This window comes from Rana temporaria, chromosome 2 (genome assembly GCF_905171775.1).
Source record: "Rana temporaria chromosome 2, aRanTem1.1, whole genome shotgun sequence".
NCBI lineage: Eukaryota > Metazoa > Chordata > Amphibia > Anura > Ranidae > Rana > Rana temporaria.
The window spans coordinates 25,106,674-25,121,635 of record NC_053490.1 but is presented as its reverse complement, the minus strand read 5'-3'; the positions used below and the strand labels follow the sequence as shown (position 1 = coordinate 25,121,635).

The following is a 14,962-nucleotide window of genomic DNA, read 5'->3' as shown; positions in this document are numbered from 1 at the left end:
GGGGCTCAAAATGTCAAGTCTTGAGCCACTACCCAGGCCTCAAGGGTTACTCGCCACCGGTTTCCCCGCCCAACCACTACCATGCCCTGCCCCTAATTCTGTCGCTAATCACGCCCTCATAAATTATCTCCTAAAATGACACTTAAATGTTTTATGCAGAATTAAGTTACAAAAATAAATATTAACAACTTTATCAGTTCCCCCTCAGTACAGACTCACCTGTGCCCCCCATTGCAGCCTCATTGTGCCCCCACTGCAGACTCACTGTGCCCCCCATTGCAGCCTCATTGTGCCCCCACTGCAGACTCACTGTGCCCCCCATTGCAGCCTCATTGTGCCCCCACTGCAGACTCACTGTGCCCCCATTGGTGGCCAGATCATGACAGGAGAAAGGAGAGCTGCGGTATAACCCACTGTCAATTAACACCTACACATTTCCCTTTAGAAGAGCAGGTAATTAGCCACCCTTTACCAGACAACCTTAAATATTAAATGCGCCTCACCGCTTCATTGCATGAAGCGGCCGTTGTTGATCGGGAGCTGTTCTCCCAGCGATCGCCTGTGGCAGAGAGCATTGAGGTAGAGGAGGACCGTGGTATCACCGAGTGGTATAGCCCGCTGTAATGGCATAACATTGAACTTATTTTCTGCTCTGCTCATTCTCACACACAGCCCCGCCTCCTCCTAACCCCCGCGACTGTAAGACAGAATGCGGGTCCAATGCTGGGATGCGTTTTGTCATACAGGCACGGGGTTAGGAGGAGGCGGGGCTGTGTGTGTGAGAACGAGCAGAGAAAAGTTCAATGATATGCTATATAACTCTGTGATACCGCGGTCCTCGTCCTACCTCAATGCTCTCTGCCATAGGCGATCGCTGGGAGAAAAGCTCCCGATCAACGGCCGGCGGCGGTGCTCGCCCTCTCTCCCCAGGCAGCCCAGCTCCTCGCCAGACCTCATTTTCCACTGCGAGTAGGCGAGTGGAAAATTTGAGGTCTGATAAACTGACCTGTTCTAAACCACTTGCCGCCCGCCTTATGCAAAAAGACATCGGCAAAGTGGTTTCAATATCCTGAGTGGACATCATATGACATCCTCAGGATATTGAGCCGCTGCGCGCCCCCGGGGACGCGCATCGCGGTGATCGTTGTTGCAGGGTGTCAGTCTGACACCCCGCAACACCGATCTAGGTAAAGAGTCTGACGGAGACTATTTACCGGTAATCGACTTTTCCTCACTCGTGTCTGTCAGATGCAAGTAGAGGAGAGCCGATCGCTGCTCCTCTGACAGGGGGGGTTTGTACAGCCCCCCCCCCCCAAGGATGCCCACACTGGACCACCAGAGATGCCACTAGACCACCAGGGATGCAAAACACAGGTATGCCACCCTAGACCACCAGGGATGACAATGATAGAAATAATGGATGCCAATCAGTGCTCGCAATGGTCATCACTGATTGGCAGGCATTGTTTGACACTGATTGGCATCTATTAGTACAACACATATGTTAGTGCCACCTATCGGTGCCTATCTGTGCCCATCCGCGCCGCCTATCTGTGCCCATCCGTGCCGCATATTAGTGCCCATCAATGCCACCACATCAGTGCCGCCTTATCAGTGGCCATTAGTGAAGGAGAAAACGTACTTATTTACAATGTTTTATAACGGAAACAAAAAAAAACGTTTTTTTTTTTTCAAAATTTTCGGTCTTTTTTTTTTTTTTTTTGCAGAAAATAAAAATCCTAGAGGTGATCAAATACCACCAAAAAGAAAGCTCTATTTGTGGGTACAAAATAATAAAAATTTAGTTTGGGTACAGTGTAGCATGACCGCGCAATTGTCTTTCAAAGTGCAACAGCACTGAAAGCTAAAAATTGGTCTGGGCGGGCTGTATAAGTGCCCGGTATGGAAGTGGTTAAAGTTTGGAGACCTCTAATTTAGTCCCTAGGTTGACAAAAGATCGGGAGAGTGGTTCCCTACTGGTCACCCATAAAGGACACATTGTTTTGGACCCTAGGTTGGTATGCAATCCATAATATTCCTCCTTTCTGGCACAAAATCTGACCTACATCGCACAATGTTATGGGAACCCTCATGCTTAAATTATTTAAACACTTCCCTTGAAATTCCGGAAGATGAGATCTGGGCACAGATGGCAGTAATAACCAGTCTAGTGTGTAGGTATGGGGGCTGACTAGATTCCATGATTGCTGATCCGCACAGTGGACCCAATTATCTATGGCCTCGTGTCTTACAATGTCTCAGAGCAAACCCTACTTAACGCAGCTGTTGGGTGTATTGAGTGGCAACCCCTTCGAGTCTGGGGTCATGTATACCTTGGTGATGAGAATGCATTTCACACAGCTGTCCCTTGTCAGTTCTAACAGAGGAGATTTACAGCTTTTGTAACTTTACCAGGACCAATGGGCCTTTGTTAGAATTGATGGTATCTTTTGGAACTTACTGTAAGACTTAAAGTGGAGGTTCACCCTAAAAATGATTTGGTCCAGGGCTTCCGCGTTCTGATGACTCCGAGACTGGGCGTTCCTAGCCCTGGCTCAGGGTTCCGATGACTGCGGGACTGGGCGTTCCTATCCTTCGGTTATGATTGACGGCTTGTGAAACAGGTGACCTGTCGCACAACGCGTGTCACCAGATTTCCGGACATAGCCGAGCTGCGAGTCGGCACTATACGGCGCCTGCGCCCGGCGTGTAGAGCTAACTGCGCAGGCGCCGTATAGTGCCGACTGGCAGCTTGGCTATTTCCGGAAATCTGGTGACGCGCGTTGTGCGACAGGTCACCTGTTTCACAAGCCGTCAATCATCGAACGGAAGGATGGGAACGCCCAGTCCCGCAGTCATCGGAACCCGGAAGCCCTGGACAAAAACAGAATATAAAAGGTATGTACAGAGAAAAAAAGCCCTTAATATGCTGGCTCTGCTAGATGTAATATTAAAAAAAAAATTTTGGGTGAACCCCCGCTTTAACACTATAATATAATATAATATAATATAATATAATATTTTTTTTTTTTTTTTTTTTTTTTTTTTTTGTCCCTTTAGGCTTGCACAGAGATGGTGATGCCATTTTGCCCTGATGGAGTCGATGACATGTTTGAGCCCCAAAAGTGGGATTTCGAAACCTATTCAGATGAATGCTACAAACAGTGGGGAGTGCGGCCTCGCGAAAAATGGATCACAACCATTTACGGTGGGAAGAACATCAGTTCTGCCAGCAACATCATCTTCAGGTAGGAATGTTCATACATTTTTATTTTTTCCCCCCACAGCCTTTATGAGGGTGCCATCTAGTGGTCCTGTCTGCAATAGCAACAGTTTGTGAGAAATGTATAAAAAGTATGGGATTTGAGGGGGGAGGCTGAAGTGTGTGATAGAGAGAATGGTAGATATCTATCAATCTCTCTATTCTACTTGCCTCCCTACGGGCGCAGCTCTCCCACATTGTCTCTGGGCCTGAGAACAAAGTGATCACATGACGGCTACTCAGTTCTTGGGCTGCTTTGAGCAGAGAGCAGTGACTGTCAGTCACCAGTCTCCACTATGCCCAACCGGCGCTCACTGGAGTACCGGGCTGGGGACAGGGTGGGAGTGGCGGGCTCAAGCTGAGAGGCAGAACCAGCAGTCAGGCAGCAGGGTGGATTTTGACAGTATTGTCAGGATTCTTCACAAGCCTGTAGTGGCTTTGCTCCATCAGCTGGCAGTCGGTAGTCCACTATAAGCTGACTCTAGGTCATAGGAGGGGAAAAGTAATTGTACTCCTGTTGCCCACAAGAGAAGTATGGACAAATGTGTGTGCGTGTTTTTTTTTTTATTTTTTTTGTGGATCAAAGCAACAGGTTCTCTTTAATGTCCCCCTTCCCTAGCAGCAGATACTTACTTACTTTCCTTCACTCCTACTCATTCAGCTGCCAGAATTGAGGTAAGGAGGCCTTTAAGCGCCAGTTCACTCTAGTTGGCACTTGCACTGTCCTTCCCTCTGAGGGCACCGCACCAACAATGATAATGTGTAACTGGCTGTCTTGCATAGGTAAGGCACAGTTTGCTTTTAAAGTGATTGCAAACCTCGGACGTAATACAGTTGCGTGCAAGCAAAACATTTTTTTTTTTTCTTGTATGTGATTGGGTAGTCTTTGCAAAGTGAAGCTTTACCTCCTGTTACTTGACTCTGGAGCAACTGTCTATTTTCCTTTCTTAAATCAACCCCTAAGCAGTGGCGACTGGTGCTCCAGCGGTGGGGGGAGGTGGTGGCAGACGGACCTGGACCCCCCCCCCCCCCGATCGCCAGCTCCCTTATCCTGTGCTGCCCGTGGACTTGCATGTTGGAGGGTGTCCCGGCCTCCGTGTCCACCCCGTCACATACTGAAGCAGAGCATGATCCCCTTCCGTTCAGAGACTGGGCAGTATTTCAACATAAGGATCGCTTCCTTGCTAAAGAAGCTGAGGGTAAAGGTGATAGACTGGCCAAGCATGTCTCCAGACCTAAACCCTATTGAGCATCCTCAAATGGAAGGTGAAGGAGCGCAAGGTCTCTAACCTCCTCCATCTAACAGCTCTGTGATGTCATCATGGAGGAGTGGAAGAGACTCCAGTGACAACCTGTGAAGCTCTGGTGACCTCCATGCCCAAGAGGGTTAAGGCAGTGCTGGGAAATAATGGCAGCCACACAAAATATTGACACTTTGAGGCCAATTTGGACATTTTTCACTTAGGGGTGTACTCACTTTTGTTGCCAGCGGTTTAGACATTGATGGCTGTGTGTTGAGTTATTTTGAGGGGACAGCAAATGTACACTGTTATACAAGCTGTACACTCACTACACAACATTGTAGCAAAGTGTCATTTCTTCAGTGTTGTCACATGAAAAGATAGAAGAAAATATTTACATAAATGTGAGGGGTGTACTCACTTTTGTGAGATACTGTGTGTAGGAGGGTTTGTTTTTAGTCTCTGTGTATCCCCTGATACCAGTCACTGCATTAGGTATATATTGGGTTTACAACCACTTTAATTATCCCCTCCTACCGACTGTACGCATATATGCGGCCTCGGCTTTGGGGGGGTTATACCAGGATAATGCCTGTATTCCTTTCCAGGGATAACAACTGATGCAGCTAAAAGTCGCTCGGTTGTTATCCCAGAGGAGCTGGAGGGAACATTCCTCCCCCCCCTTCTTACCGGGCCTCCCATTCCACCGGGAGATCTGATCCACGATCCGCCTCTTCCGGCATCTAGACAGAGACTGGCACAAAGCTGGAAATGGCTTGGTTCCAGTCTCCTGTATGTAAACACGGAAGCAACGTCACAACGTCACTTCCGATTTACTCGGCTGCCAAGTGATCAAAGTTTTCTTTATTTTGTGTGTGTGTGTATGTATGTATGTGTGTGTGTGTGTGTGTGTGTGTGTGTGTGTGTGTGTGTGTGTGTATATATATATATATATATATATATATATATATATATATATACAGGGCCGGACTTACCATTGGCCTTGACTGGGCTCAAGCCCAGGGGCCCCACCCAATAGGGGGCCCCCTTTAAAAAAAAAAAAAAAAAAAAAAAATTTTTTTTTTTTTTTTTTTTTTTAGGGGTCCGGAGGTCCCCAGGGGCCCGGAGGCCCCCAGGGCCCCGGACGGCAACCCCCCTTTTTTTTATTTATTTTTTGTAAAAAAATGTTTTTTTTTATATATTTTTTATTTTTATATATATAATATAATATATATATATATATATATATATATATATATATATTTTTTTATTATTATTAAAGGGCCCAGGGGTCTCCAGGGCCCCGGACGGCAACCCCCTTTTTTTTATTTATTTTTTGTAAAAAAAAAAAATTTTATATATTTATTTTTATATATATTATATATATATATATATATATATATATATATATATAATTTTTTTTTTTATTATTATTATTATTAAAGGGCCCAGGGTTCTCCAGGGCCCCCGGATGGCAACCCACCTTTTTTATAAAAAAAATTACATTTTTTATATATATATATATATATATATATATATATATATATATATATATATATATATATATATATATATATATATTTTTTTTTTATTAAAGGGCTCAGAGGTCCCCAGGGCCCCATGTGGCAACCCCCCCTTTTTTTATTTTATTTTTTTATTTTTGTTTATTTTTTATTAAAAGGCCCAGAGGTTCCCAGGGGCCCAGAGGTCCCCAGGGCCCCCGGGTTTGGCAACCTCCCTTTTTTTATGTATTTTTTATAAATGTTTTTTTTTTTTATTATTAAAGGGCCCAGAGGTTTATTTTTTCTTTTATTAAAAGGCCCAGAGGTCCCCAGGGCCCCGGATGGCTACATATATTTATATATATTTGTTTTCTTCTTTATTTCTTCTTTTTTTTGTAAAGGCCCCCCCCGCTTCTCAATTTGCGGCAGCCCCCACGCTTCTCAATTTCAGGCGGCAGCACCCCCACCCCCCCTAGGTTCTCTGCTTCAGGGGGCCCATGCCTTAAGCTGTGCAAGGGGCCCCAAAATTCCTGATGGCGGCCCTGCGCATACCTCCCAACACGCACGGATTCTGCAGGACTTTCCCGCACAGACAGCTTCTTCCCGCAGTCCCGCAAAAGGGTTAATTTTCCCGCACTGCAAGAGGAGGCAGCACGGAAGCAGGAGGAACCGGAGTGGTGTGTGGAGGACTGTGGCTGCTGAAGGGAAGAAAGCCGACAGCCGGGCTAATGACAGTCTGTAGCCCCGGCTGTTGGCACAGGTGAGAGGCACTCCCCCCCTCAACAACTGCAAAATCCCCCCCCGCTCAACAACTTTAATGCGCTCCCCCCCCCCTCAACAACTTCAATTCCCCCCCCCCGCTCAACAACTTCGATCCCCCCCAATTCTCGGCTCCAGGGGGCCCCTTCAACACTCAAGCCCAGGGGCCCCCACCACCCTAAGTCCTGCCCTGTATATATATATATATATATTGTGAGGGGTTAGCCCGGCAGCAGGTGTGTGTGTGTGTGTGTGTCCCCTGGAAGGGTTCAGCACACAAAAATACACTAGGCACAGCAGACAGTGGTAGGAGGAAAACAAAAAGGTGCGGTTTTATTTGAACTATATACAAACAAAAATATGACATAAAACAAAAGAAATACAAAAATAAATCCTGGTCAACTTGACCTGCTTGCTATAAACATTGGTGTCCCTAACTAACAACTGGGTACAGCCTTGTGCTGCCCCAGTCCCTGACTCCCTGCTGTTTAAATCTCTTTAGCAAAAGCCACACAGGCTTAGTCTCACCGCACAGAGATCACACTCCCCAGACTATCCACACAGATCTGGTTGCAGGTTGGAGCATCTCTCTCTGCATGCTGGGAGTTTTTGTAGAGGACCTAATGAGCTTACCAAATTCAGCTGGGCCCATCAAGTCCTCCAGCAGGACTCCCAGCACTCCCCCTAGAGCAGTGTTTCTCAATTCCAGTCCTCAGGCCCCTCCAACAGGTCAGGTTTTCAGGATTTCCCTCAGATGAAAAGGCTGTGGTGATTACTAAGGCAGTGAAACTGATCAAATCACCTGTGCAAAATAATGGAAATCCTGAAAACCTGACCTGTTGGGGGGGGGCCTGAGGACTGGAATTGAGAAACACTGCCCTAGAGGTATAAACTGACATAAAGCCTGAACCTAGGGGATATACATAGCTGGATTCAGGTAGATGCGCGCATTTTTACGGCGGCGTAGCGTATCGTATTTACGCTATGCCGCCTTAAGTCAGAGAGGCAAGTGCTGTATTCACAAAGCACCTGCCTCCTAAGTTGCGGCGTAGCGTAAATGGGGCCGGCGAAAGCACGCCTAATTCAACTTAGGATGAGGGGGGCGTGTTTTATGTAAATGATTGGTGACCCGACGTGATTGATGTTTTTTACGAACGGCGCATGCACCGTCTGTGTACATATCCCAGTGTGCATTGCTCCAAAGTACGCCGTATTGGTTTCGACGTAAACGTAAATTAGGTCCAGCCCCATTCACGGACGACTTGCGCAAATGATGTACAATTTTTAAATTTTGACGCGGGAACGACGGCCATACTTACCATTGGCTAGGCCACCTAGGGGGCAGCTTTATCTTTACGCTGGCGTACCTCTTACGGAAACGGCGTATCTTTACTGCGACGGGCAAGTGTACGTTCGTGAATCGGCGTATCGATCATTTACATATTCTACGCCGAACTCAACGGAAGCGCCACCTAGCGGCCAGCGGAAAAATTGCACCGTATGATATGACAGGCCGTTGTATCTTAGCTAGGTTTAAGTGTATCTCAGTTTGAGAATACACTTTAAACTTACAACGGCTTAGATTCCGAGTTACGACGGCGTATCTACTGATACGCTGGCGTAACCCTACGTGAATCCAGCTAATTTAACCTGCCTGCTGCATATATATATATATATATATATATATATATATATATATATATATATATATATATATATATATATATATATATATATATATATATATATATATATATATATATATATATATATATATTAGGGCTGTGCGTTAAACGCGATGTTAACGCAAACCCATGTTAACGCCGTCAATATTTTTGTCGCGCGATTAACGCAGGAGCCCTCGGGTGGACATGCAGAGTGTGCAGCGGCGCGGCTTACCTTTTCGCTGGATTCACAGACAAGTTACTCACCTTGTCCCTGGATCCAGCGATGCCACCCCGCTGTGTGATCGAGCGGGTCCTCCTTGCTTTGCGGGTCCTCCTCGCTCGATTCACAGTGCCTGTGTGACGCCGAGCTCCGTTCCCTGCGACGTTACGACGCACGGGAGCGGAGAACGGCGCCAAATTTAAAAAAGTAAACAAACACAATACACACAGTATACTGTAATCTTATAGATTACAGTACTGTATGTAAAAAATACACACCCCCCTTGTCCCTAGTGGTCTGCCCAGTGCCCTACATGTTCTTTTATAAAATAAAAACTATTCTTTCTGCCTGAAAAACTGTAGATTGTCCAAAAGTGTCCCTTTATGTCAAAAATGGTTTTAGATCAGCTAGAAAACAGCGATAATAAATTATAATCACTTGCAGAATTGTGCGATATTTGTGGGGAAATTCGTCATAAATTAGAGAGATTAATCGTGAGTTAACTATGACATTAATGCGATTAATCGCGATTAAAAATTTTAATCGTTTGACAGCACTAATATATATATAATATATATAATTAGGGTTGTCCCGATACCACTTTTTTAGGACCGAGTACAAGTACCGATACTTTTTTTTCATGTACTCGCCAATACCGATACTTTTTTTTTAAATGTGTCCCCAAATGCAGCCATGTCCCCCCACATATATCCAGCCATGTCCCCCCACATATATCCAGCCATGTCCCCCCACATATTGCAGCCATGTCCCCCCCCCCCCCCCCCCACATATTGTAGCCATGTCCCCCATACATAGTACATGATGATCCCGCCGCCGCTGCCGCATTAATCAGCGTGCGGGGAACATTACAGGCAACTTTCGTTTGAATAGCTGTCCATTCCTTGCCGCGCATAGACACTCCCCCTTGCTCGGGATTGAACGGATCTGTCCAATCCTGAGCAAGGGGGAGTGTCTATGCGCGGCGGGGAATACAGCTATTCAAACGAAAGCTGCCTGTAATGTTCCCCGCACGCTGATTAATGCGGCAGCGGCGGCTTTGCGGTATACGATGGCGGGGGGCAGGGGGGGTTGGCCTAAGTATTCTATTCAGGTATCGGGGGTATTTGCGGGAGTACGAGTACTCCCGCAAATACTCGGTATCGATACCGATACTAGTATCGGGACAACATTATATATATATATATATATATATATATATATATATATATATATATATATATATATATATATATATATATATATATATATATATAATATATATACCGTATTTATCGGTGTATAACGCGCACTTTTTTCCCCCTAAAATCAGGGGGGAAATCGGGGGTGCGCGTTATACGCCAATGTCATTTTTTTACCAATGGGGGGGGGAGCGGGGATTGGGCGGGGGTGTCGTGCCGGCCATCCTACCTCTCCTGGTCCTGGGACGCCAGCGTGAGCGTACTGAATTGCTCGTCCCTTCTCTCCTCTTCTTGCTCCTCCTCCCCCTCCGAGTGTAGCTTCGTCATAGGACGCGTTTCGTCATAGGACTTCGACAGAGGGCGCCCTCTGTCGAAGTCCTATGACGAAACGCGTCAGGGCGTGGCTTATCACGACGCTCAGGAAGTGACCTATGCGCTCCACCAGAGCCTCTGCTGGAACCAGGACAGTCTGTCTCCCACGAGATTACACCAGGCCAGTATGATGCTACTCCAGTCCTTGGAGATGGTGACTATGTTGCGCTATTGATTTTATTTACATGTACGTGCATTGATTGAGGGGAATCTGTGCTGTGGGGCTCTTGTTTTACATTACCATTAAAAACGGAATTACGCTATGGCATTTCTCTGTGTTTTTTTGGTCTGTTTGGGAGACTATTAGCAGATGTTTCTGATTACCCTACCTGAAGAGTTTTGTCAGTCTGGAGATATTATACATCGCCTTATATTCATTGTGTTGCGGTGAGTTCGCACCCCAGAGGGGGCTTACTTTGTCCCACGTGGTGCCCTTTAAGGAATTCGGGTGGAAGGTGTTTGCTATCTGATTTCTTCCTTATATCGGACACTGTATCAATGGACTTTTCTTTATTTTACTGACACACTCTTTTATTCTGCACCGAGTGTATAAGTGGTTCCTTCTTTGGGATTTACACTAGAACATACCACTATTAGCGCTGTTTGTGATTTTTTCTATGCTGACAATTTTTGTTCTTATAGATTTTAAATCTCTTTTTATATGTTTGTATTTTATTAAACGGCTGCTTTTTTTAATTTAATTTACTGTAATACACAGATGATCGATCTATTGACAATCCTCTGTTATTGATTATTGAACAGTTTCTGTCCATTTTGGCGCCGGGAGGTGTATTATAGGCCTACAGTACACCTTTTGTTCCATATATATATATATATATACAGGTCATTCTCAAAACATTTGCATATTGTGATAAAGTTCATTATTTTCTGTAATGTACTGATAAACATTAGACTTTCATATATTTTAGATTTATTACACACAACTGAAGTAGTTCAAGCCTTTTTATTGTTTTAATATTGATGATTTTGGCATACAGCTCATGAAAACCCAAAATTCCTATCTCAAAAAATTTGCATATTTCATCTGACCAATAAAAGAAAAGTGTTTTTAATAAAAAAAAAGTCAACCTTCAAATAATTATGTTCAGTTATGCACTCAATACTTGGTCGGGAATCCTTTTGCAGAAATGACTGCTTCAATGCGGCGTGGCATGGAGGCAATCAGCCTGTGGCACTGCTGAGGTGTTATGGAGGCCCAGGATGCTTCGGTAGCGGCCTTAAGCTCATCCAGAGTGTTGGGTCTTGCGTCTCTCAACTTTCTCTTCCCAATATCCCACAGATTCTCTATGGGGTTCAGGTCAGGAGAGTTGGCAGGCCAATTGAGCACAGTGATACCATGGTCAGTAAACCATTTACCAGTGGTTTTGGCACTGTGAGCAGGTGCCAGGTCGTGCTGAAAAATGAAATCTTCATCTCCATAAAGCTTTTTAGCAGATGGAAGCATGAAGTGCTCCAAAATCTCCTGATAGCTAGCTGCATTCACCCTGCCCTTGATAAAACACAGTGGACCAACACCAGCAGCTGACATGGCACCCCAGACCATCACTGACTGTGGGTACTTGACACTGGACTTCAGGCATTTTGGCATTTCCCTCTCCCCAGTCTTCCTCCAGACTCTGGCACCTTGATTACCGAATGACATGCACAATTTGCTTTCATCCGAAAAAAGTACTTTGGACCACTGAGCAACAGTCCAGTGTTGCTTCTCTGTAGCCCAGGTCAGGCGCTTCTGCCGCTGTTTCTGGTTCAAAAGTGGCTTGACCTGGGGAATGCGGCACCTGTAGCCCATTTCCTGCACACGCCTGTACACGGTGGCTCTGGATGTTTCTACTCCAGACTCAGTCCACTGCTTCCGCAGGTCCCCCAAGGTCTGGAATCGGTCCTTCACAATCTTCCTCAGGGTCCGGTCACCTCTTCTCGTTGTGCAGCGTTTTCTCTCACACTTTTTCCTTCCCACAGACTTCCCACTGAGGTGCCTTGATACAGCACTCTGGGAACAGCCTATTCGCTCAGAAATTTCTTTCTGTGTCTTACCCTCTTGCTTGAGGGTGTCAATGATGGCCTTCTGGACAGCAGTCAGGTCGGCAGTCTTACCCATGATTGCGGTTTGGAGTAATGATCCAGGCTGGGAGTTTTTAAAAGCCTCAGGAATCTTTTGAAGGTGTTTAGAGTTAATTAGTTGATTCAGATGATTGGGTTAAGAGCTCATTTAGAGAACCTTTTTAAGATATGCTAATTGTTTGAGATAGGAATTTTGGGTTTTCATGAGCTGTATGCCAAAATCATCAATATTAAAACAATAAAAGGCTTGAACTACTTCAGTTGTGTGTAATGAATCTAAAATATATGAAAGTCTAATGTTTATCAGTACATTACAGAAAATAATGAACTTTATCACAATATGCAAATTTTTTGAAAATGACCTGTGTGTATATATATATATATATATATATATATATATAGTCGCGCAGCAAAGAAAACTCATACGCAAGTCGCGCCCGCATATTAAAACGGTGTTCAAATCACACGTGAGGTATTGCCACGATCGTCGGAGCGAGAGCAATAATTCTAGCACTAGACCTCCTCTGTAACTCTTACCTGGTGTGAGTGAAACGGGCTTTAAATCCCTGGTGTAATGCCACCCTTCCCAAATAAAAACCTCCTTCTTAATAATGCCCCAGTACCCAGCTGCAAAGTCGGGTTTGATTTGGTTTGCTCCGCTATCTTCATCATTTATGGCCAATGATTATCCATTTAGCTATGGAATGAGTTGGAAGATGATATGCTTGTGAGTTTAGTCTGTCGGGGGAACGGTGCTCAAGCTCAGGCTTCACTGTATGCGATTTTATGAACTTTCTGACATTGCCTTATAAGAAAATCTAAACATGTGATTCTTTTTCCAGTAATGGTGATCTAGACCCGTGGTCGGCTGGAGGAGTCAAGCAGAGCCTCAGCGATTCGCTGGTCGCCATTCTTATACCGGATGGAGCTCACCATCTGGACCTACGCTCCAATAGCCCTTATGACCCCAGGTCGGTGATCGAGGCTCGCGCTCTGGAAGTGGCTTATATGAAGAAATGGATTGAGGAATACAGACAACAGTTAAACATTCAGGACTTATAAAATTCTTTCTCTGGAAACAGACTTTTGAACACACAGGGATTGCTGGATTGCCAAATCTTCTCAGGACTTTTTTAAAGGCCAATTACCTAGAATGCTTTATTCTGTCTGAAAGTGAATTGCTCCACGTTTAAAGCAGATCTATAACCAAAACATGTTTTTGGAGTTGTTCTGCTTTTTAACCACTTCCCTACCGAGTCCTAGTAAAATGACGTCGGCGGGAACGTTTCGTCCTTCAGACTGGACGTCATATGACGTCCTTGCTTTTCCAGGCGCTAGGGGGCGCGCGTGCCACCGACGGCGCACCCCCGCTGCATTGCTCGGGACCCGTTGCGCGTGCCCGGCGGCCACCCGCAATCACGGCAGGACCATGGATCTGTGTGTGTGTGTAAACACACAGATCCATGTCCTGTCAGCGGTGAGGAGACTGATGTGTGTTCCCAGTACAGAGGAACATACATCGATCTCCTCCCCTTGTGAGTCCCCCTAACAGTTAGAACACACCCTAGGGAACATATTTAACCCCTTCAGCGCCCCCTAGTGTTAACCCCTTCCCTGCCAGTCACCTTTACACAGTAATCGGTGCAGTTTTATAGCACTAATCGCTGTGTAAATGTGAATGGTCCCAAAAGTGTCCGATATGTCCGCCGCAGTTTCACGGTCACAATAAAAATCGCAGATAGCCGCCATTACTAGTAAAAAATAATAATTGGTCTGGGCAGGAAGGGGGGTGAAAATGCCCTGTATGGAAGTGGTTAAAGGAAACTTGTAATTAAATAAGGTGCCGTGGAGCAACCCTAAACCACATGAGGGACCTGTCTTCTGTGCACCTGGGGGACCCCCTAAAATGCATCCCTAGTTCTATTCCTATCGCACTCCTTCCTGGGAATAGTGTGGAGTAACAACCAGCTGGTTAACTGGTATCAGAAGAATGAAGATGTTGCCTACAGATCATGGATACTCGTCATGTAGTCCAGGTGTTTTTTTTTTTTTTTTTGTAATTGCTTTAACATAACTTATACAGATCCATGGTGTGCTGGTGACATATACTTGGGGTTGACTTGCTAAAACTGGAAAGTGCAAAATCTGGTGCAGCTCTGCATAGTAATCAATCGGCTTCCAGTTTTTTTGTCAAAGACAAATTTGGCAAGCTGAAGTTAGAAGCTGATTGGCTCATTAAGTTAAAGTTTAAAGTGGATGTAAACACAATTTTTTTTTTTATGTCGCGGAGTAGAGTATAAGATTTCCTATCAGCTGTGCCCAGTCTTGCCACACAGTTACTCCAGCTCTGAGCAATCCTCCTTTTATTGTTCAGTGAAATAAAAACCGACTTACAGAGAAAAACCTTAGTCCGTTCCGCCCCCTTGCTGTGAGTGACAGGTTATTTACATATCTCATGCACTAGCCTGGAGACCGGTGATCTGCCGGTATGGTTCCGGCTATCGTGGAAGTTCCTGCGCAGGTGTAACCTGATCTGCCGATATGGTTCCGGCTAACGAGAAAGTTCCTTTAAGGACTGCGCAGGCGCAAACTTGCCGACGGAAATCTCCGAACCTCGGCCGGCATCCAGGGTGCCATGGATTTCGAGGAAAGTGGCCA

General features: G+C 45.4%; 1 protein-coding gene across 1 annotated transcript in view; it reads left to right on the top strand.

The window, feature by feature from the left end:
- Positions 1–13,516, top strand: part of LOC120928902 (prolylcarboxypeptidase) — a 91,119-nt gene extending 77,603 nt beyond the window's left edge. Inside the window, exons 8-9 of the mRNA XM_040339968.1 lie at positions 3,061–3,248; positions 13,147–13,516. Of these exons, the coding sequence (XP_040195902.1) occupies positions 3,061–3,248; positions 13,147–13,366 (408 nt within the window). The 3' untranslated portion in view covers positions 13,367–13,516. The remainder of the gene's footprint in view (positions 1–3,060; positions 3,249–13,146) is intronic.
- The last annotated feature ends 1,446 nt before the right edge of the window (positions 13,517–14,962 follow it).